The sequence below is a fragment of the Bos indicus genome, chromosome 1 (genome assembly GCF_029378745.1).
Source record: "Bos indicus isolate NIAB-ARS_2022 breed Sahiwal x Tharparkar chromosome 1, NIAB-ARS_B.indTharparkar_mat_pri_1.0, whole genome shotgun sequence".
In the NCBI taxonomy this organism is placed as follows: Eukaryota; Metazoa; Chordata; class Mammalia; order Artiodactyla; family Bovidae; genus Bos; species Bos indicus.
In genome coordinates this window covers 74586773-74611351 of record NC_091760.1, presented here as the reverse complement: position 1 = coordinate 74611351, position 24579 = coordinate 74586773, and the positions used below count along the sequence as shown (strand labels likewise).

Here is a 24579-nt window from a genome sequence, read left to right as displayed (position 1 = left end):
TCCATGGGGTTACAAAAGAGTCAGACATGACTTAGTGACTAAATAACAATAACAACAAAATAAATGCAAGGAACGGGGCTCAGAAAAGAGGAAGAGAATATACAGGGATTATAGTAGTTCCTAACTCCAGAAACTTGACATTCAAATTGGAAGGACAAGATTAATCCTAATCACTTTGATTATATGGAAAGCTGGGGAAAGTATTGTGATCATGTACAAGTAAGAGTTCTCTGGTGTCACAGAGGATGGTGTAATCATTTCTGGGTGGAATGACTGGAGAAGCCTTCCTAGAGGAGATGATATTTGAGCTACTTTTTGAAGGATAATGTAGTTGATGCCTAACTGAGGTCCTCTAATCTTGTTAGTAGTTTTCATACACAGGCATCAGGTTTTAGATATTTTCAGAGATCACTGACACGGTCCAACCACAAGGCACCAGGCACCAAGAAAATGGCTGTAGTGTCAAGATCTGACAAAGTCTGCAACCCACTTTGGCAGTCATTTTTCTGGTTCCTCTGGCATGTGGGTTCAGTGCACAATAATCAGGAGACCAGCATTCCAATCCAAGCTCTGAGGCTATCCTGTTGTGTAACCATAGGCAAATCACTTTCTTTGCCTGGCAATTTATCTCTACTTTTTCAAAAGCAGGTGGTGAAAATAACGAATCTGCAAAGTCTCTCCTAGCTCAAGTGTGACACAATTCTTTTCATTCAATCTGATCTAGAAAATGAAATAAGGAGAAGACATAGCCCTTGAAGGGGCTCACACTCTGTAACTTGGAATAGCATGCTATCTTTTCCTGTTTCCTGCACAAACGTTATACCTCCTCCTGAAGCACCTAAAAATAATGAAGAATGGGGAGTGTAATACGAAGGAGCATTGCCACTCCTGTGATTACACTTCATGTTCTTAAAATCCATGTGATTTTTAAAAGATGAAATAGGCATAAAGAGAGCCAAGAACCATCACAGAAATTATGATATCAGTGCTGGAAGCACTCTGAGTAAACACACACACCAGAAAGAATGTTCTGCGTTAATCATGGATTAGGGCAAATGTCTAATTAGGTAAATTGACTTAGCTAGAAGTAGACACGGTGGTGATGCAGCTTTAACACAAGATGGGCCAAATGACAACCAGGGGTCAGATTCTACCAGTGAACTTGGATATAGACCTTACCAGATTTTGGAGAGTTGGAATTTCAACGCTGTGGGCTATGGACTCTCCTGTCTGCTGCTGCTCTCACCAACTGCCCCTCCCAACCATGTGTCCCTACTGTGAATGCTTTGTTATATTCACAAGCTCCAAAGTCATGAGTCTGAAACTTGATACGCAAATATTTGATCACAGAAATCAGAAGCAGCAGTGCCTCAGCCAGAATCTTGATATATATGTGTCAAAAGACTCTCAGGAAACAAAATTCCATTCCCAACTCTGCCACATCCCCGACCCAAGCATCCTCTTCTTTAAACTGTGAGATTCAGTCTCAAAGTTCACTTCTAGCTCTCTGACTTGAGTGACCTGGGTTGGTTAAATTACAGCAAAGATCCAGAACTGTAATAGCCAAAGTTTTAAGGGTCACAGTAAGCTGGCCTACTATCCTTGGGCCAATAAGTCCAGGGAGTCAACACTCAATGACTTTGAATGAGTCACTTCCCCCTCCGGGCCTCACCCACCATTGACAAAGGTGGGGTTGAAACTGATCAGTAATTCTTAGCAGAGGTGATACTGCCTCTCAGTTCAGTTCAGTTCAGTTGCTCAGTCGTGTCTGACTCTTTGCAACCCCATGGACTGCAGCACACCAGGCTTCCCTGTCCATCACCAACTCCCGGAGCTTATTCAAACTCATGTCCATTGAGTTGGTGATGCCATCCAACCACTTCATCTTCTGTCACCCCCTTCTCCTCCTACCTTCAATCTTTCCCAGCATCAGAGTCTTTTCAAATAAGTCAATTCTTCACATCAGGTGGCCAGAGTATTGGAGTTTCAGCTTCAGCATCAGTCCTTCCAATGAATATTCAGGACTGATTTCCTTTAGGATGGACTTCTTGGATATCCTTGCAGTCCAAGGGACTCTCAAGAGTCTTCTCCAACACCACAGTTCAAAAGCATCAATTCTTCAGCACTCAGCTTTCTTTATAGTCCAACTCTCATATCCACACATGACTACTGGAAAACCCATAACTTTGACGAGACAGACCTTTGTTGGCAAAGTAATGTCTCTGCTTTTTAATATGCTGTTTAGATTGGTCATAACTTTTCCTCCAAGGAGCAAGCATCTTTTAATTTCATGGCTGTAGTCACCACCTGCAGTGATTTTGGAGCCCCCCAAAATAAAGTCTCTCACTGTTTCCATTGTTTCCCCATCTATTTGCCATGAAGTGATGGGACCAGATGCCATGATCCTAGTTTTATGAATGTTGAGTTTTAACCCAACTTTTTCACTTTTTCACTTTTATCAAGAGGCTCTTTAGTTCTTCTTTGCCTTCTGCCTTAAGGGTGGTGTCATCTGTATATCTGAGGTTATGGATATTTCTCCTGGCAATCATGATTCCACCTTGTGCTTCTTCCAGCCCAACGTTTCTCATTATCTACTCTACATATAAGTCAAATAAGCAGGCGGACAATATACAGCCTTGACATACTCCTTTCCCTATTTGGAAACAGTATGTTGTTCCATGTCCAGTTCTAACTGTTGCTTCTTGACCTGCATACAGGTTTCTCAAGAGAAAGGTCAGGTGGACTGGTAGTCTCATCTCTTGAAGAATTTTTCACAGTTTGTTGTGATCCACACAGTCAAAGGCTTTGGTCTAGCTAATAAAGCAGAAGTATATGTTTTTTCTGGAACTTTCTTGCTTTTTGATGATCCAATGGATGTTGGCAATTTGATCTCTGGTTCCTCTGACTTTGCTAAAACCAGTTTGAACATCTGGAAGCTCGCAGTTAATGTACTGTTGAGGCCTGGCTTGGAGAATTTTGAGCATTACTTAGATAGTGTGTGAGTTGAGTGCAATTGTATGATAGTTTGAACATTCTTTGGCATTGCCTTTCTTTGGGATTGGAATGAAAACTAACCTTTTCCAGTCCTGTGGCCACTGCTGAGTTTTCCAAACTTGCTGGCATATTGAGAGCAGCACTTTTGCAGCATCATCTTTCAGGATTTGAAATAGCTCAACTGGAATTCTATCACCTCCACTAGCTTTGTTCGTAGTGATGCTTCTTAAGGCCCACTTGACTTCGCATTCCAGGATGTCTGGCTCTAGGTGAGTGATCACACCATCGTGGTTATCTGGGTCATGAAGATCTGTTTTGAATAGCTCTTCTGTGTATTCTTGCCACCTCTTCTTTATATCTTCTGCTTCTGTTAGGTCCATACAATTTCTGTCCTTTATTGTGCCCATCTTTGAATGAAATATTCCCTTGGTATCTCTAATTTTCTTGAAGAGATCTCTAGTCTTTCCCATTCTACTGTTTTCCTCTATTTCTTTGCACTGATCACTGAGGAAGGCTTTCTTATCTCTCCTTGCTATTCTTTGGAACTCTGTTTTCAAATGGGTACATCCTTCCTTTTCTTCTTTGCCTTTTGCATCTTCTATTTTCTCAGCTGTTTGTAAGTCCTCCTCAGACAGCCATTTTACCTTTTTGCATTCCTTTTTCTTGCAAATGGTCTTGATCCCTGCCTCCTGTACAATGTCACGAACCTCTGTCCATAGTTCTTCAGGTACTCTATCAGATCTAATACCTTGAATCTATTTGTCACTTCCACTGTATACTGCCTTTAGAGGACATTTTGGAAACTTTTTAGGCATGCAAAATTTTACCCTTTTGAATATGCCTTTTGAATATTTTATAGGATTCACGGACACTAAAAACATCTGTGGATGTATTGCAATAAGCAAATATAAAATGGTTCATACTTCCCTTAGCTCTCTCTTACATATAAACACAAAGTATTTTTTACATATTTTTAATATTGCATTGAGTTCTCCAGGAATATAATGTATATTGAGAGGAAAGTGTTCTATTATATTCAGTTTTACTAAGAATTTTTAGTCATTTCACAGAGTCACCTCATTGACAGTAAGACTGCCAGAGATATCTGAGATTCCAATGAATAAAACACCTGTATCAATCTGCATTCCTTCCTGTTACATCCCCAAGGAGTCTACTTACTGTGTAAGCAACGTATTGTTTCATTTTGTTTTAATGGAGTCAACTGAGTATTTATTGAACTATTTATTACTTTTTGTAAGGCATTATAATTTGTGCTTCTATTTTTGCTATATAGGAGGGCATTATATTTCTTTTTTAAAGAGAATGTGTGCAGATCATATTACATATGAATTTTATTTTCTTACATTAAAGGAAGTGATACCTAATAGTTATAGTAAGAGAGTGTTGAATTTGGCAAGGTTGAAAACAATTACATTAGACCTCCCAAATTTAAAATCCTAAATAACAAACTAAGCTTTGATTATCTCCATAACAGTGTCACCAATAGTGGCTGACATAGAGTATTGGACATAACTTGAAAATGAAATAAATACCATTGCCTGAAAACAGTGGAAAATAAAACAACAAATAAATTTGAACTGCTAATCACTCCAGTACGTTTTAACTTTTGAGCATCCTTATTTTAATCTATCTATAAGAAAACTCTCTTTATAACAGCTTCTCTGAAGTTTTTCTTGTTTTTCAACAAGTATTACCTAGATTATATGTTGGGCCCAAGCTATATTTATTTGTTTTATTAAGTTGTGCATTTTTTATCAAGATTTTTTTCAGTCAAGTGTTATATTTTCTAACTTTCAACAAATTCACCAACTTTGACACAAAATAAAAATAATAAAATCCCCAAATAGCTAAGTAATGAAAAACAAAAAAATAATTTAAAATCAAACTTATATTTGGTTCAAAATGAGAGCAGGACCACACTTTCAAACTCTCTGAAACGTAGGTTATATTCATATATTTGGTTTCACAAAGCTGTACAACCATATTTTATAATTTTTACAGCTATTTCTGGTCAATTCTCCCAGTCAAGTTCACATCACCTTTGTGATTTAGGCAGGAAAGGAATGACTATATCCCCATTTACTAAGTTCAAGGACATTTTATACATAAAAATTCAGTAAGCTGTGTTGCTGAGTCCGCTGCCCAATCTGGTGTATCGTCCCATGAAATCATTCTGCTTTACCAAAATTCTCCCCTCCTCCCCTCTTACCTCATCAAGGCAGAGATGTGGTGATCCATTTCCAGCTTTTTGTAGGCCAGTCCTATGACCCGGAAGCCCTGTGTCGTGTAAATCTGAAGTTCACTAACAAAACTAGTTGGTACTGTTCAGAAAATAACACAAGATTAGTGTGCAATATGAAACTCAATTGGTACTGGTGGAGAAATTCCTTGCAAACAGAATCAACACTTGCCCAAGAAAACACATCTCTACAAAAGGTATGTATAGAAGTCAGTGGGAACTTTAAATATCACTACATTGTCATGGTTGACTTCTTGAGATCCAGTTAAGCAGAAGTGAAAAGGAAGTACTCAAAAGAAAAAAAAAAAAAGAAGAAGAAGAATGGGTAAAGTGTATAATTCTTTTTTCTCCAGTTTAACAACAAAAATTTATTGAGAGTCTATTATGGATCAGGCATTGTTTATGCAGCGATTGAACTGTAATTCCTGTTTCGAGGGTCTTTGTCTAGTAAGGTCACAGACAGTAGACTAAGAATACAATTGAATGAGATGCTTGCTATGATCCAGGCAATTGGGCAGCACACTTTGGGAGCATTAGTGCATCTACTAGACTGGGAGGAGGTGGTCAGATGGAGAAGGAAAAGGGCATTTGGCTGAGGGAGCATCATGTACTCAGGCATGGGGCCATGAGGCAGTAAACCTTGACAGTTCAGCTCAGGGGAAGCACAGGATGTGAAGACAGGCGTAGTAAAGAAAATCTGGAAAGTGTGATAGAAGTCAGATCATGAAGGCTTTAGATACGATTCTAAAGGAGTTTGAGATTATCCTGGAGCCTATGAGAAGCAACCAAAGAATGCAAGTAGGAAATAACAGTATAATTATGCTATGTGACAGAAAAACTGATCTGCACATAGTGTAAAGGATGAATCAGAGTAGGGAACACTGGGGAGGAGGAAGCCAATTCACCAACTATTGAAGTGATCCGGTAGAAGGATGATGAGAGCCTGAGCTGATGGAGTGACAGAGCCATGGAGTAGCAACTGACAAGATAGGAGTGCTGAGGGAGAGACAGGAATCTAGGAAGAATCCTAAATTGGGGTGGGGGAGTAATACTTTCATTCACCAAGTTGGAAAATACAGAGTGAGAAAGATAAGCTTGATTTTGGTATTGAGTTTGGAGTACCATTGAATCATCAGATTGGTGATGGCCAGTAGACAATTAGATTTGCCAATCCAGTGATGAAGGGACATATGTGGGACAGATTTTCCTGTTGTAATGTAAGTCTGATCACTTACCTGTCTCAGGTTGGCAAAAGCTGGCCACCCTCTCTGGTGCACCTTTCATGAACACCAGCTGGTCACCCCCCATCTCTTGGACAATGACTGTCATCCTCTGCAGCACTGATGAGAATGGGAACTGATGCAGGATTGCAATTCCTTCCACTGGGACCTGGTAGAGGGAGGGGGAATGGAGACAGACATACCACATAGCTTCTAGCTATGGGGAATTAGTTACTGCTCCTCCAGGCCTCAGTTTAGCAAATAAGGGAAACAAGGTCTCACCAATTTCCACATGTAGAAATCAAAGAAGACACATTTCTGAACTTTGAAAATTGTGGGTCTCGCAGGACTTTCCTTCTGAGTTGGGTGTTGTGGGGTAGAGAGCAGGCAAGGCTTACCTGACTGGATGTTCCACAGGGCTTAACAACCATGGCACATCCTGGCACTCCCTTGAGTTGGAAATCGTCCCTGGAAACCACCATTTCCTATTTCATACAGGATATTTCATTGTAGAGATTTCTTTCCCTTTCATTCATGAATACTGTGCTCAAACCCTCCCCTTGAGAAAATTCTCAGACCGTCTCAATGTATTCTCCTCCCTCAGCTACATGGAGGTGAACCAGATTTTAATTCGACACAAAAAAATAATGCATCGGAAATACTATGGAACTTGAAGGCCAGACACTTCTAAATTAGTCATACAATGTCTCCTGCTTTCTCTGCTGGAATTTGTGGCATGAAGGCTTTCTCCATTTCAGAGGGCTTAACTTGAAAACACTGAGCATGAATAGCCAGTACCTTATTGTCTTTCTTCTCCTGGTTCACTGTTGCTCCTGCTCTTTCCTCTCTGTCTAATTTGGATGGACGGTCCTCAGGGTACAGGAGGGCAGGGACTGTGATGTACATGGTTAACTTTTGGTAAATTTGGTAAACAGTAATTGCTATAATTACTATGGAATGATGAACTATGAATCATGAACTATGAACTATGAACTATAGTTCCTGAAGAACTATGGAATGAGGTTCGTGACATTGTACAGGAGACAGGGATCAAGACCATCCCCATGGAAAAGAAATGCAAAAAAGCAAAATGGCTGTCTGGGGAGGCCTTACAAATAGCTGTGAAAAGGAGAGAAGTGAAAAGCAAAGGAGAAAAGGAAAGATATAAGCATCTGAATGCAGAGTTCCAAAGAATAGCAAGGAGAGATAAGAAAGCCTTCCTCAGTGATCAGTGCAAAGAAATAGAGGAAAACAACAGAATGGGAAAGACTAGAGATCTCTTCAAGAAAATTAGAGATACCAAGGGAACATTTCATGCAAAGATGGGCTCGATAAAGGACAGAAATTGTATGGACCTAACAGAAGCAGAAGATATTAAGAAGAGGTAGCAAGAATACACAGAAGAACTGTACAATAAAGATCTTCATGACCCAGATAATCACAATGGTGTGATCACTCATCTAGAGCCAGACATCCTGGAATGTGAAGTCGAGTGGGCCTTAGAAAGCGTCACTACGAACAAAGCTAGTGGAGGTGATGGAATTCCAGTTGAGCTATTTCAAATCCTGAAAGATGATGCTGCAAAAGTGCTGCACTCAATATGCCAGCAAATTTGGAAAACTCAGCAATGGCCACAGGACTGGAAAAGGTCAGTTTTCATTCCAATCCCAAAGAAAGGCAATGCCAAAGAATGCTCAAACTACCACACAACTGCACTCATCTCACATGCTAGTAAAGTAATGCTCAAAATTCTCCAAGCCAGGCTTCAGCAATACCTGAACCGTGAACTTCCTGATGTTCAAGCTGGTTTTAGAAAAGGCAAAAGAACCAGAGATCAGATTGCCAACATCTGCTGGATCATGGAAAAAGCAAGAGAGTTCCAGAAAAACGTCTATTTCTGCTTTATTGACTATGCCAAAGCCTTTGACTGTGTGGATCACAATAAACTGTGGGAAATTCTGAAAGAGATGGGAATACCAGATCACCTGACCTACCTCTTGAGAAATCTGTATGCAGGTCAGGAAGCAACAGTTAGAACTGGACATGGAACAACAGACTCGTTCCAAATAGGAAAAGGAGTCCATTAAGGCTGTATATTGTCACCCTGCTTATTTAACTTATATGCAGAGTACATGATGAGAAACACTGGGCTGGAGGAAGCCCAAGCTGGAATCAAGATTGCCGGGAGAAATATCAATAACCTCAGATGTGCAGATGACACCACCCTTATGGCAGAAAGTGAAGAGGAACTCAAAAGCCTCTTGATGAAAGTCAAAGTGGAGAGTGAAAAAGTTGGCTTAAAGCTCAACATTCAGAAAACGAAGATCATGGCATCTGGTCCCATCACTTCATGGGAAATAGGTGGGGAAACAGTGGAAACAGTGTCAGACTTTATTTTTTTGGGCTCCAAAATCACTGCGGATGGTGACTGAAGCCATGAAATTAAAAGACGCCTACTCCTTGGAAGGAAAGTTATGACCAACCTAGATAGCATATTCAAAAGCAGAGACATTACTTTGCCAACAAAGGTCCATCTAGTCAAGGCTATGGTTTTTCCTGTGGTCATGTATGGATGTGAGAGTTGGACTGTGAAGAAGACTGAGCGCCGAAGAATTGATGCTTTTGAACTGTGGTGTTGGAGAAGACTCTTGAGAGTCCCTTGGACTGCAAGGAGATCCAACCAGTCCATTCTGAAGGAGATCAGCCCTGGGATTTCTTTGGAGGGAATGATGCTAAAGCTGAAACTCCAGTACTTTGGCCACCTGATGCGAAGAGTTGACTCATTGGGAAAGACTCTGATGCTGGGAGGGATTGGGGGCAGGAGGAGAAAGGGACGACAGAGGATGAGATGGCTGGATGGCATCACTGACTCAATGGATGTGAGTCTGAGTGAACTCCAGGAGTTTGTAATGGACAGGGAGGCCTGGCGTGCTGCGATTCATGGGGTCGCAAAGAGTCAGACACGACTGAGCGACTGAACTAAATTGCTATAACAATGATCCTAAATTATAGGCAAAGGAACCTTTTACCCAAAGATGCCATAATGCTTTATAATCATCTCATGGAGCGGTGGCAGAAAAAAAAAAATCTCAGAGAGGAAATTATAATTCCTACTTAAAGATACAGAAACAGTAACCCAGGAAGGATGGAGAAAGTTATATCACACTGGTACAGATGCATGCCCTATTAACAATGGGAGGTGGTGGTGGTTTAGTTGCTAAGTCATATCAGACTCTTTGTAGCCCACGGGGCTCCTCTGTCCATGGGATCTCCCAGGCAAGAACACTGGAATGGGCTGCCATTTCCTTCTCCAGGGGATCTCCAGACTCATGGATTGACCCCATGTTTCCTGCATTGCAGGCAGCTTCTTTACTGACTGAGCCACAGGGAGGCCCCATTAATGCTGGAAGGGACCCTAAAGGTTGTCTCTTTCAGTGAGGATTTTACACATGTTATTACACAGACCTGGAACTGAAGCAGATTACAGAGAGTGGAGTGGACTGTGGCTAAGTACGTGAGGATGCATGTTCCCTAAGCTGTACATTTACTCCCCATCTTCTATCTTAACCAGAGTAACTCCAATGATTTGTTTTGGGTAGGGTGCTTTTGAATAAAGTTTCCTTTTAAGAAAAGATTCCAGCTTTTTTGTTTTCTTTTATGTGAACACTGCTGGTCTAGTTCAATTCCCTCATTTTATTTTTTATTTTTATTTTTTTAAATTTTATTTTATTTAACTTTACAATATTGTATTGGTTTTGCCATATATCAAAATGAATCTGCCACAGGTATACTCATGAGGTCAAGGAGTCAGAGCAGAGCCAAGATGAGAACTGGGAAAGCCAGATACTTGGTCCTGAACAAGATAATTTTCTCTGAAATCCACTTCAGTCTCAACAAAAGCTCTCATGGTGTTCTTTTTAGTGCCTTGTCTTAGAGAGAAAATTATACTAAAGTAATAGAAATAAAACTCCTGGTAACAATGAATTACCCTAAGCACTGGGGACATGATGCTTCCTAATCCCCATGTTCTAGAAAACTTTGAAATCAGACATGACTCATATTGTAGTTGAGAAGAGTTAGAATATAATTATATAATAATTATACTGAGACTATTGAGCTGGTAATAGATTCCAGGCACAGTACCAGGGATTTCTTACATGCATCGTTCCATTTAATCCTCACAATAACCCCAATACAGAAATACACTGTACAAGCAGAAAATGGTTTAGATGAGCCTGCCCCTCACTGCCACATGTAATCCATTTTGGAGACCTCTAATGCTATAAGTGTTGGAGAGCTGTGATAAAACCTGGGTTGGCCTGGCCTTGAAGAAGCTTCTTAGAATCTCTGAAAAGCAGAGGCTTACCCAGGTGGTGGCCTCAAACATTTTGAGGTCCAGTGGGTCTCCCTGGATGGTCCCATCGAGAAGGATCAGAGAGTGGCAGCTGGTCATGGCTGCATACAGTGGGCCCCATGGCAAAGTCCTGCCTGAGGTAAAGCTGTGGACTTCCTGGAAACTAAAGGAGAAAAGGGAAAGGACTTTAGTCCTCTTCCTCCAGGCCAAAGTGAAGCTTCTGGAGGTAACTATCTTTTAAAAATATAAGTTAATATGCTTTGTTGCATACTCAGTTTCTAATCCCCTCAAATGAATAGTGTTTCATTCAGCCATCATCCTTACATGAGTTCAGTGAGCATGAGAAAGGTCCTGAGGTTGTTTCAAGCTCTTTCTTCCCTCTTTTCCCTACGCCCCTCTCTGGCACTGATTTAAATCCAGAGGTATAGAAAGAGCTAGAAATATCACCCTTAGTTCCAACTGCATCTACTCCCACCTGAAATTCTGGACCCACTATTTCCTATGCTATTAGACAGAACAGGCTTGCTCATACTATAGCTTCTTATGTATATATCGCCTTCAATCTATCCTTCAGGGTAGGGTTGTTTCTTCCATATCTCTCTTCAACATATCTGATGTTTGGTCCACGGCAGACAGTTGACAAATTTAAGAGTAAATAAATGAATGACTTGGTTACTGGAGATTTGAAAGACCATAATGTTAAATAAATGACAAATTTAAAAAACATTTAGAAAAGGACACTGCATTTCCCTCTTCTACCCTGGAATCTAGGGTCTATATTGCAGGCATCATTTCCATCACCTCCTATAGAAGTGGCCTCATTTAAAAATTTACCGAGACACAACTCAAACGTCACATGCAGGGTTCTTTCACTAATTCAGAATTGAAGTTACCAAATTTGGCCTTGGGCCTATGAAAGGATATCCTCTCATTGGTCAGGCCCTTCTTACACGTGTTGCACAGTAAGTGGTTTACAAAGCAGTCTATCCTACTTGGAGAATCCCGAGTAGCAGAAGGTGCTTCCCAGATTGAGGCCAAATCTGTCTCCTGGGACCAGTCAGAATTTACTTGCCCATCCTCCTCCATGTGTCCACTTCTTTCAGATTTGTGGGCCAACTTGGTTGCACACACTGTATTACTCCCTTCCTCTGGGATTACACAGGAACCTCTAGCTGTGCCTTCAATATACAGTTTCCAGATCTCTGAACTTCCTATTTACTCTTTCTTGGAAGAGTTTGTATTTTTCACTTTTTGTCATACTTTGTCTTAAAATTTGGTCTTCAGCATCAGACTATTATTTCTCATGATATGGACACTGCGCTTCCCTTGGTTGCTCTAGCCTTTTGTTCCTGAAAGCAGGGACGGCAGAATATTAACTCATAACCTAAGCCATTTTTCTTCCTGGCTTCCTCATTCAAGCTTCCTTAAGAGCTCAAAAACCCTTTGACTGATTACTGACCTTGTTGATGGTGGTATCTATTATTATACTGAAAGTTCAAGTACCTCAGCGGTTACAATGTGTCCCTGGTATTTTAATAAACAACTAAAAGGAAGCAATCACCATCAGGGATTCAAACAGGTTCTCAAGCTCACACTGTGCAGCAAATAGATCAGAAAAAAAGAATCTTATTTTTAACACAGCACAAAAACTGTCTTCCATATGTAATTCTGAATACATACTATATTTCTGAGGATTGGGCCAGACTCTGATTTGTACAACAAATAAGTAGAATTCTGTCATCCCAGTCCTTGAATGTTTATTTGAGTGTTTATCATTTATCAAGATTAGGTAGTCAGGTAGATTTCCAATGGTTTTGAAGTACCTGGCACATTGGGAAGGCCCTCTTTGGAAAAGATAAGAATTATTAGAAATGATCTTACATTTTACAATAATATATTTAATAGCTTTAAATCAAGTGCTGACTTCTTACTTAGAACTCATTCTGTTTTCTCTTATTCTATTAATTAAATCTGTCATTTTTTAAAAAATGAATTGCTCTTTTAGTCACTTGGAGCCAACTTTGAGCATTTGGAGAAAGGAAGGGACTGGGAAAGAGAGTGACAGGCTGAATTAATCCATCAGTAATCTAAATATTATATCAGCTAGTTTTATTAAATTTGACAAGTCACTTTTAGAAACAGAAAGTTTTAAAAATTTTGTGACTAAGATGATGTTAATTCAATAAGCAGAAGAACATTCAAAAGACAGAACATACTTAGTTCATTTTAGATAAACAAACATTTACTGTGTATCTACTGTGCATGCCAGCTATAGAGCTATATGTCACTAGGGACAAATTTAATAAATAAGAAAACGTGCTCTCTAAATCCTCACATATTTGGATAAATGCATGCTTTTTATAGAAGCTGAAACAGAAAAATACTAATAAGCAAGACTGGCTATATATCCAAATCTACCTTTAAAAGAAAAAAAAAAAACAAAAACGAGAAACTTTACCACATACAACAACCTTCTTCTATAGACTAAAATGGCTAAAAGCACCAGAATCAATTTTTTAACCCAGGAAATGGATTTGTATCTTAATAGTATATTAATATGAAAATGTATTAAATATATATAAATAAAGTATATTATGGATAAGTCACATGCATTCGCATAATGCAGAAGAATGTATAAAATGTATGTATAAAATGCTTCGTGACTTACATTGCAAGTATGAGAGGGAAGCATTCTCATTAAAAAAACAAAACCTGAAATCAACTATTGTTGCTGTTGAGCTGCTAAGTCGTGTCTGACTCTTTGTGACCCCATGGACCGTAGTCCGCCAGGCTTCTCTCTCCTTGGGATTTTCCAGGCAAGAGTACTGGAGTGGGTTGCCATTTCCTTCTCCAAGGGATTTTCCTGACCCAGGGATCGAAGCCGGATCTCCTGCATTGCACGCGGATTCTGTACCATCTGAGCCAAGAAATCAACTATACCTCCATTTAAAAACAAGCAAACAAACTCGAAACCTGAATTTGTCAAATGTTCATGTTCAGATCAGACTGGAAGTTGTAGTGGGAAGAAAAAGGAGGCTGTGAAACAAACTCAAATGAGAGAGGCCCAGGAGAGGGACAGGCAACAAATCTTTACTACCCTGAGTTGAAAATTGTCAAAATGGAATCCTTTCTGGCCAGAAAAAGAGGACTTTCCAGAAGCCAGAACTATAATATAAAGGAAAATGAGGTACACTAGCTGTGGTTCCACAGATATTCCTCATACTGAAATTCGGTGTCTGCAAGTCAGGGCCATGCTCCTCCTAGCACATGGAAAGACTCCAGTTCGTGCTATGAACATTAACTCCTTGAAGGACAGTGTCCAGGTGTTGCCCAAATGATGTACACTGGCCCCTGACTAATATGCTGACAGCTAATCACACATTAGCAAGATGAATGCAGTGTCAAAACGTGCCCTTCAGTTCCTGGGTTCCGTGAGAATCCTGGGGCTGGGACAGGGGTGGAGGGAGGATGCACATTTTAGTGAGTTTGGAAATAGTGAAGAAAAGAAATTAAATGAAGTTTGGCCATCACTCTAGCAATCACTGATCACCAAAGCCAGTGCCAGAACCTCTTCTTTACTAGTGTTCAGGATAAAACTGGGAAAGAGGAAATGATAATGCATTTGGTCCCGAGTACTTACCCGTTCCCATCACAAGGCACGACTCCCCAGAGATCCAAGCCATCCCTTGTTAAGGTGCCTGTCTAAACAGAAACAGGAGCTCACTTTACTCTGAAGACTCAGCAGCCCATAGTGACACCAGTAAGTTATGTTTTAACAGGAAAATGTATGTCACAAACCCATGGTCAAGCTCAGCACTTGGGGAATGACACAGTCAGATGGGTATCTGGAATCCTGGGTGGAAGCTTTGATGAACTCACACCAGTTGTGGGACAAACTGGCACTTAATCTCTTTGAACTTTAGTGTTCTCCAAGATAAAGGGAAGAAAACAGTTACTGCCTACATATTTCAGAGACCTGTTTTGAGAATTTAATGAAAGACTGAATGAATGGGAGAGGCATTGGTAAGCCTGCTCTGAGAGCTAAAGAGTGTGTCCACTGACATAGGTAACAGACTTGTGGTTGCCAGTGGGGAGGTGAGGTGAGGGGGACAGACTGGCAGCTTGGGATTAGCAGCTGCGAACTATTATATATAGGATGGATAAACAGAAGGCCCTACCGTATAGCACAGGGAACTATGTTCAGTGCCCTCTGAGAAACCATAATGGAAAAGAATATGAAAAAAATGTATTTGTATAACTCAGTCACTTTGCTGTACAGCAGAAATTAAACACAGCATTGTAAATCAACTACACTTCAATAACTTAAAAAAAAAAAAATGGGTGAGTCCCAGCATTTATAGCAGAAGTTAAAAGTATGTCATCAGAAATAATAGAAGTATAATTTTTCACTGTTCTAAAGAAATAGTTTGCTATTTTGACATCTATTTGTTAAAAAGGTGTTTGTTAGTATTTCTCTTAGTAAAGTGATGAAGAGTTTGGACTGGCTTAAAACGCTGGCTGTGTGACCTGGGCCAATTATTTAGTCCCCTAAACATCAGAGTCCTTATCTGTAATGTGGTCATAATCATATAGGGTTGTTGAAAAGATTAAATGAGATAATATAGTGTTGAATGCAATGTCTGCAAAGAGTGAGAGCTGAGAATAATGAAAATTGTTCGCAATTATTACTTTTTATTCAAATTCATTTCACAATTATCTTCCCCACCCCTGTTTCCCTTTCCAAGCTCAAGGATAATATGATGCTAGAAACAGAACATCTTTCTGTGTGATGCTAGCTTGATCACAAATTAACTTTGACATGGTGGCACGAACCATATTAACCTTCTGTTCTTCGTAAATCTCTTTGATATTCCAGTAATTATAAAATACAGCTCTGATCCCATTAAGTCTCTGCTATCCCAGACCTTCCCAGTACTGTTTAATGGGTACGGAGTTTCAGTTGGGGAAGAGAGAATAAGTTCTGGAGATGGATAGTGATGATGGCTGCATAGCAACATGAAAGCACTTAAAGCCCCTTAAAAATGATTAGCATGGTAAATTTTACGTTATAAATCTTTTGCCACAATAAAAAATCAGTAAATGGAAGGAAACAATAAAAAAGAAGAAGAAAACACCTTCAATGAATAGCTCTCCACTATCTAAAATGTATATTAAAATTTCTTAGCCAGATATTCCAGGTCTACAACACCCTTTCCCATCACTAAGGTTCTGCTCTGATCAAAGTCACTCTGTTCTCTCCTGACTCCATGCGTGGGCATGGAGTGTGGGCATGTGAATGTGGATTCACATGACTATAATGTCTACGAATTGTTTATCTTAAAAAAATTTTTTGTATATATTATGACATTTGACATGCAAAAGGACTTTCTCTTTTACAATTTATTTTTCATTGCCAAGACAGTGGTTTACATTATATTATAAATAACATTATATAAGTTTTGCCAACATTATACTTCTATTTCAGTACGATCACCACCAAAATTTTAATTTAGGAAACCTTCTGATGGAGAGACTGCCTCCTTGGAGCCAGCCACTTCTTAGAGATAGCCAGGGTCTCAGCCAAGAATATGCCTTTGATATGCAAACTAACCAGTCAAGAGTCATACCTTCTCTATCTGGCCACACTCCCCTGGAAACATCACCCCAGGGCCAGCTACTAGACAACTAGAGGTCAATCCTAGAGACCAAAACCCATCAAAATCATTCCAAATAGCTAGTTGTCATCTATGTACCCTGCCCTGTCTTGTATTTCCTGCAGAAACTCCTTTATAAAGGCCATAACCTGAGCACTACCCTCAATCCTCCTTTCCTTCCTGATCAAAATCTGGCATTCCATCTCTGGCCCTACCTGGTAGGACACACCTCTTCTGTCGGGGAACTGTAACATTAAACACATTTTTCAATGGCATTTTCTGCCAGCAGCCACTTAGTCACCTTTATAAATTAAGACACGGGTACAAAACAGCCCTTCATTTCCATCTTACCCTCTTATAGCTCCCACCTTCATACCAGCATGTGTATACAGATGAAAAGAATATATTCAGGAGAAGGCAGAATAAGAGGCTGGTTGGGAGTAACTGGTATGGGATCAAGGATTATTTTAAGCAATTTACTGCAGATGGAAAACTATAGAAAAGAAAGATTTCCTGGGGATTTATTTTAACCCAGTCTCATAGTAAGAGACAGCTAAATAAACATTTTCTTTTTTATTCATTCATTAAGTCAATGAATATTTATTGAACACTGACTATACGCCAGGTAATAATATTAGCATTAGGGATACAGTAGTAACCATAGTAAAAGGTTTAAATTTCGTATGACGGTTTTGACTATAGAGGGACAGAATGCTATTTTAATTCATTGAGATTCATAGAATATTGGAGCTGGAAGAATCCTAAAAGATTCACCTACTCAGTTCCTACTTTCCCTTCTCTAAACCCTAGAATCTGAGATGAAGAGATGTATCTGTCCTAGATGACATATCCAATCAGAGACAAAATGAAATCAGGTACCCAGTACCCACATCCAAGGTTTCCTGCCTCACAAGAATGTAAAGCACCTGCGCATGATGACAGTGATGATAAAAACGGCGCCGAGGGTGATGATGAAACACACATACCTTGTCAAAGCAGACCAGGTTTAATTGTCCACATACGTTGATCCTCTGGGGGCTAATGCAGAAGATGCCTCTCTTCTTCAGCCTCCTCTGGGCATACATAATGCCTGTGGTCAGAGCAGCAGGCAGAGCGGGAGGAACTGCAATTGTGATGACGTCAAGGGCTTTCTTCACTACCTCCCCGGGAGTTTCCTGGGAGGACAAAGTTAGCTATTACAGATAAATCCATTGTGAACACTTTAATGCGCATGACTTTTTCCTCTCCTCTTTGTTTTCTATCTTGGTACAGATTTCTAGAAATTATATGAGCTGGCCAAATGTGGTTTAAAGAGAATGAACGCGTTTATTGGCTTTCTCTATATTTTGCCAAAGTGTAATGAAAAAGTCTGTAACAATTCATACTGCTACCAGTGGAGAACAATGTACCAGTTTGCCACGACCTTATCAACATTGGTTTTTATTTAAAATTCATCACTTAACAGCTATAAAATACTACATTATTGGAATAAACATATTCTTAAATTAAAGATGAAAAAATAGAGTAAGGCAAAATCCAAGAGTAGAGGCATGTTACTATCTCCATAAACACAGTGTTTTATCCCACTGGATCCAATGGCTATTATGGAGCTTGGTGATCAACTGCTTATATTGGGGATCTGGGAATATGTAGGCAGGTTTCAGCATTTGGCTTTGTTTTCCCAGGTTTGAAAACCACCCCTTAGATTAAGGTCAACAGGAGAATAAGAGACACTATATAAATGAGTCTACATGCATTGTACTAAAAGAACGAAAGCAGCTTACCCCACTGAGCACATAGACGCACAAAGTATAGATCATCCCAATGGTGGCTGTCCCTACGAGGCACAGGAGGAACCTGATGGCATCTCTGTAGAGCTTAAAATTCATCGGCTTGGGGTAGAGAATGGATCTCACGAGGTCTCCCTTTGCGGTGTTGAATCCTGAAGCAGTAAACACACACCTCACACTCTCAGGATGACAAATCCTTCTGCTAGTGCTTTTCTAATCTTTAACAGGGCCTTTGTTTCCTCTAGAGAAACTTAAACAGTGCTTAAGCCCAAACACAATTAAAGGATGATTGGCAACATACCTAAATGCTAGAATGAATATATCCTAGCTCTTTCAGAGCCTATTCCTCTCTGGCTTTCCTTCCTTTTATATTTCTAATTTCAGTGCATCCCAGAGATAGTAAAGCACCCTATGGGGGCAGAGCGCAGCTTTGCCAAATATAGCTTCATTTTAAGGAAAGGACTTGTAAGTGTGCACATACACATGTGTGTATGCGTGCACACACACACAGAACACTTGAATTTAAATGGTCCAGTAAATACAGATGGATTCAACTTCTAATGCTTTTTATCATCAAGTTTTCAATTTCTAGTCCTGCATGGAAAAAACTTGGGGTTTGTTCTTTGGGTTTGAAAACCTAAGCTCTAGGTCCTGCTGTGTCAGTGACTGGCTGTGTGAGTTTTTTTTTTTTTTAAGAAAAACTTGACCTAAATTGTGTGGGCTCCAGCCTATTCATGTACAAAGTAAGGACAGGCATCTTTGTTCCGCTAATTTGATATGTGGAACTAGCTTCGGAGAAGGCAATGGCAACCCAATCCAGTACTCTTGCCTGGAAAATCCCACGGCCGGAGGAGCCTAGTGGGCTGCAGTCCATGGGGTCACCAAGAGTCAGACACAACAGAGCAACTTCACTTTCACTTTTCACTTTCATGCATTGGAGAAGGAAATGGCAACCCACTCCAGTGTTCTTGCCTGGAGAATCCCAGGGACAGGGGAGCCTGGTGGGCTGCCGTCTATGGGGTCGCATAGAGTCGGACATGACTGAAGCGACTTAGCAGCAGCAGCAGCAGGAAATAGTTTACAAATTACAAAGCACGTGAATAATACTTATTGTCACCAGTGTTATTGTTCTTACTAAAAGGTATATGCCATAGTTAAATTCACATTTTAAATATCTCTATTTACATATATGGGGTTTGTCATCTAAAGACTGCTCCTTGCCTAATTCATTTAAAGCACTAGATAAATGGAGTGAAAGTATTTCATGAAAATAATAAAATGCAGGAGGTTCTAACTAACCTGTCTGCAGTACCACTGCTTTCACAGGGCTGGAGCAGGCCCCCTTGGCCTGGATAACCTCCGTTCCACAGAAGAGGACATGCCGCTTGTACTCCCCTTCACTCTGTGTTTTCCAGGGCACTGAGCCATCCACCTTAGGTAATGGAGTTTTAGTGACTGGAATACTTTCTCCTACAGAAAACAAGCATCTCAGTTTGTGAGGTGGGAGACCTTCATTCATTTAAATCCTGCATTCACCAACCCATCACATGCCAGGCATTTTTTGTGAGCTTGTCACCTAGCAGGAACAACCTTTGGTATAGATGATATAAGGAGAAACACAGTTCTTGTGTTTAAGAAGTTTGTAGTCCAGAGAGGGAGACAGCCATTAAAAAAATTAAATACAATGTCATGTTAGAAATACTCTAAGTCTTATAAAACCAAACAGGGATGCTGAGATAGATTGGAAACAACCATTTAGGGAATAGCAAGTTGTGCAGTCTAGAATGCAGGGTCTGGGGAGTAAGAGGTCATGAGAGCTATGTAGAAGCCAAGACTTGGAGAGCCCTGCATGCACACACTTGAGTGTTTAAATCCCTTTCATTAGGCACTGGTGGCAGGAGAGAAATAGGGAGGTATCTCGTTGTCCGATTCAGGAGAGTACTATCACATTTACATACCAGAGAGTGTATTCTGTCTTCAATACAGGGAATGAATTGGAAGACTGATGAGGTTGCAGACTCATACAGTTGGGAAACCATCGCAAGGGTCCCAGCTGAAGAGGACAAGGTCTGAACTATGGCAGCTGACAGTAGGAGCAGGAAAGAACTGGTTTTGAGAAATAAAAAAGTGAGCAGCTACCAAACTTGGGGAGATTTTTATATTGGTAGATCATAGTGACAGAAGAATTTTAAGTGGCTTCCTGGTTTCTGACTTGAAAGAATGAGCAGAGGGAGGGTATTAATCATTAACACAAAGATTGTTGGAATCCTTGTAGGAGGAAGGAGGAACTGCCTTTTGGTCTCTGAGTTAAAGATGACTTGTGGAAGGACCACGGCGAGTTGCTTTGCAGGCAGTTAATTTATTTGGGTCCTGAGCTCAGGGGAGAGGTCTTGACTGGAGATATTTAGTCCCAGTTCATCACCCTATAGACAATAATTACAGCTATGGGAAGAGACAAGATTATTTAGGGATCACATGAAAGATGAAAAAAGAAAAAATCAAAGAACCCTGAACAGCTTCAGAAATCGAAGAGGTGGAGGAAATGGAGCCACACAGGACACTGGAGTATTATTCAGAAAGAGACAGTGCTATCTAGGAAGGTTAGAGAGACGTGTTTTCAGAAGGAAGAGGTGGTCAGAATAGTCAAATGCCACAGGTCGGCTAAAAAGATGAGAAATTTAAAGAATCCATTGGATTCGCCAATTGAGACTTTAGCGACTTTCGCCAATGTACTGGGAAGGGCAGATTTCAGTGGATTGAAGTGCTAATACAAGGTGGTGAATGAATTGTTAAAGTAAATAATAGCGCCTGTTCTGAGAAAGCTCGTTAAAATCCTCTACCTCCATTCATAGAAAGGATAATATAAAGTCAGGGATATGTCCCAGTATACTAGAGCTGCTTTCATGAGGAAAATGATATTTGGTATTGTAAATGTCCCAGCACAAAGGGGTTTTTATCAAATCTATGGATTCCTTAGAGAAATAAACCTGACCTGTCACATAGTTTTTGTTTTTGTTTTTTTGTAAGTTCACACGGACTGTGTGCTGATGTCTGCATTTCATGCCTTCCCGGTCCACCAGGAGAAATGGTTTGATTTGGACTTTAATGGGAATCATGGTACATCAATACATTTACAGCCTCCAATTGCATCTCTGAAAAAGCGCTTGTGATTCTTACAGAAAGGCTGTAACATCTCCTCCTAACTGCATATGTGAGTTAGAACTCAAAGCACTGTGACCTTGAACAAGATCTCTCTGAACCTCAGCTCCCATATCCCTGATATGACATCTCTCCAGCTCCATCATGCAATTGAAAAATGAAATCCAGGGACTTCCCTGGTGGTCCAGTGGTTAAGAATCCACTTTATAATGCAGGTGATGTGGGTACAATCACTGGTTGGGGAATTAAGGTTCCACATGCCTGGGGCAACTAAGCCCGTGTGTCACAAAGATCCAGCATGACCCAATAAAACATTCCAGGTGCCGCAACTAAGACCCGGTGAAGCCAAAGACATAAATATTTATTTATTTAAAATTAGAATAAATAACAATGAAAAGTAAAAATGAAACACAATTATTTAAAAATATCCAGTGTGCGTTTTCAAAGTAGCAGCTTTGGCAAATCCTGCATCAACCACTTTTCAACATTTTCAAACCAACCTAGAAAGAGCTTGAACTTGACCTGGGGCAGGAAGGGTGTTTCAGGATGTCATAACGGTTTTCAAACCATCTGTGTTTATCTGAAGATACATTTTATAGAAAAACATGAAACATAAAAGCCACAGGTGATTCTGAAACATCAAATGACCTTTAAAGGTTTTTAAATCTTTAAAATGACAGGATTGTAATAATCTTTTTTGCAGGAAAGAAATGCTAAATGCTCCAAAAGTTAGGACTGTTATCGAACCTAGCATATAGAAATCAGTTTTAATTTGAACTCTCGGGTCTGTCCAGTGCAGGACTATTAGTAAGATTTGTGAGAGTAGGAAGGTCCCATAGCAGCCGCATGCTCTGCCATTATCATTCAGGAGAAACCTGGGAGAACCAGCGGAGGCTGTATGTGAGGTGACAGAACTGTACCTGTCAGCATGCCTTCATTCACCACACAGCTGCCATCAATCAGAATAGCATCACATGGCATTTGCACTTTGTTCCCCATCAGAATTAATAGATCTCCAGGCACCAGGAAGCGTGATTCTAGCTCCTGGACTCCAGCTGGAAGTGTGAGGAAACAAAGTTGAGTCAGGTTTTTTCCCACAAAAACACAGTCCAACATCTACCTAAATTGGAAATCAATGAAAAAGCAACCAAAGCATATATGAAAAGGAAGCAATTCCACAACATTGACTCTAAATCTGCAAACAATAAGAAAAAAGGTAATATATTATATTACATAAAATAAAGACCTTTGTGTGGCAATAAAAAAATAAATAGGCAGAGAAAAAACTAATGACAAATTCAGAGAACATGTTTGAAACTTACATTGCAGACAAAAGATTAATATTCCTAATAAAAAAAGAGTTTGAAAAAAAAAAAAGATGTAAAGCAAATGACTGTATAGCAAAATTGTTACCATATAATTCACATGCAAACAGACACACACATACATACTACAAGCGGCATGGTGTTTGAAAAGATATTTATTCTTACTCATAGTAAGAAAATTGAAAAATATATCCTTCCTTTCTGCCTTTTGTCCTTCTTTCTGACCTTCCTTTATTTCTTACCTTCCTTATTCAGTCCCAAAGCCCCAAAGCTACAAGCAGTTAAGCAAGATAGACAACCATGCAGGGGGCTAGGTAAAGTGGGGATAGGAGTGGTAGACCATTCCACATGGTGAAGCCTTAACTGGATGAGTGGGTGCTTACGTGGCTGGGTGCAGAGTGACAGAGCCCAAGGAGGGAGACAAGATCCCCATAGTGGCAGTGGCCTGTTTTGAGATATTGGAGTCCAGCCAGGTGAGAAAGGCAGGATTGATACTATAAGTTGATATAATGAGGCTGAAGAGAGACAGGTTTCTCACTGAAGAAAGGAAGTTATAAGAAACAGAAATAAAATCAGAATGAACTTTGTGGTACTGGACTGGAATTGGAAATGATAGTGTAAATGGATGATTTTCAACAGATAGATGGTAAAATAACATAGATGTGCATGTGTGTATATATAAGAATATACGCAAATATATTTGCTTGCCTTTTTCTATATGTAGTTTCTCTTAATTCTGTTCTCTGAGAGGGGTTGTGAGCAGTGAAAACCCAATAATGAAAAAGAATGTAAAAGGCTCTACACTGAGAACTATAAGATATGACTGAGAGAAATCAAAGAAGATTAAATGGAGAGATAGCATGTCCATGGGTCACAAGGCCCAAATTTGTTACATACCAATTTTTCACCAATTGATCTACAGATTCAACACAATCCCAGTCAAACTTTTAGCATATTTTTTTTTGGTAAAAATCGACAAGCTGATTCTAAGAGTCATATGGAAATGCAAAGAGCCCTATATTGCCAAAACAACTCTGAAAAAGAACAAAGTTGGAGGACTAATGTTATTCTAAGACTTATGTAGTCACGTTATATGGAATTAATATAAAGACAAGTAAATATTAGAATAGTAGAGAATAAGGAGTCCAGATAGATCCATTCAGGTGCAGGAAACTGACTTTTGACAAAAGTGCAAAGACAATTAAGTGAAGAAAGGATTGCCCTTTCAATATATGGTATTAGGACATTTTGGATATCTGTTTGCAAAAGATGAAAGTGAAATCGCTCAGTCGTGTCCAACTCTTTGGGACCCCATGGATTGTAGCCCACCAGACTCCTCCATCCATGGGATTCTCCAGGCAAGAATACTGGAGTGGGATGCCATTTCCTTCTCCAGGGGGATCTTCCCAACCTAGAGATCGAACCCAGGTCTCCTGCATTGCAGGCAGACGCTTTAACCTCTGAGCCACCTGGGAAGCCCTCCATTAGTCATTAGGAAAATGCAAGTTAAAACAACAATGAGATACTACCACTCACCTTTTTAAATGACTAAAATGAAAAAGACTGACCATACTGAGTAGTGGTAAGAAAGTGAAGCAACTGAAACTCTTACACACTGCTGGTGGGAAAGCACAATGGCACAACCACTTCTGAAAACAGTTTTGCGGTTTCTTTAAAAGTTAAATATGGATTTGTCATATGATTCAGTCATTCTACAGTCAGGTATTTTCCCATAAGAAATGAAAATGCATGTCCATAGAAAGAATTGAATCCAAACATTCAAGTAGAATTATTTGTAATTGTCCCAAAGTGGAAATAACTCA

At 39.9% G+C, this 24579-nt stretch overlaps 1 protein-coding gene across 2 annotated transcripts in view; it reads right to left on the bottom strand.

The window, feature by feature from the left end:
- Positions 1 to 24579, bottom strand: part of ATP13A4 (ATPase 13A4) — a 126108-nt gene that overhangs the window by 31755 nt on the left and 69774 nt on the right. For both annotated transcript variants that reach the window (XM_019957940.2, XM_070789752.1), the window contains exons 9-17: positions 22352 to 22486; positions 19572 to 19742; positions 18267 to 18424; positions 17469 to 17657; positions 14469 to 14530; positions 10841 to 10991; positions 6873 to 6959; positions 6490 to 6643; positions 5225 to 5336 (exon numbers count right to left, since the gene is read on the bottom strand). In XM_019957940.2, the coding sequence (XP_019813499.2) occupies positions 5225 to 5336; positions 6490 to 6643; positions 6873 to 6959; positions 10841 to 10991; positions 14469 to 14530; positions 17469 to 17657; positions 18267 to 18424; positions 19572 to 19742; positions 22352 to 22486 (1219 nt within the window). The remainder of the gene's footprint in view (positions 1 to 5224; positions 5337 to 6489; positions 6644 to 6872; positions 6960 to 10840; positions 10992 to 14468; positions 14531 to 17468; positions 17658 to 18266; positions 18425 to 19571; positions 19743 to 22351; positions 22487 to 24579) is intronic.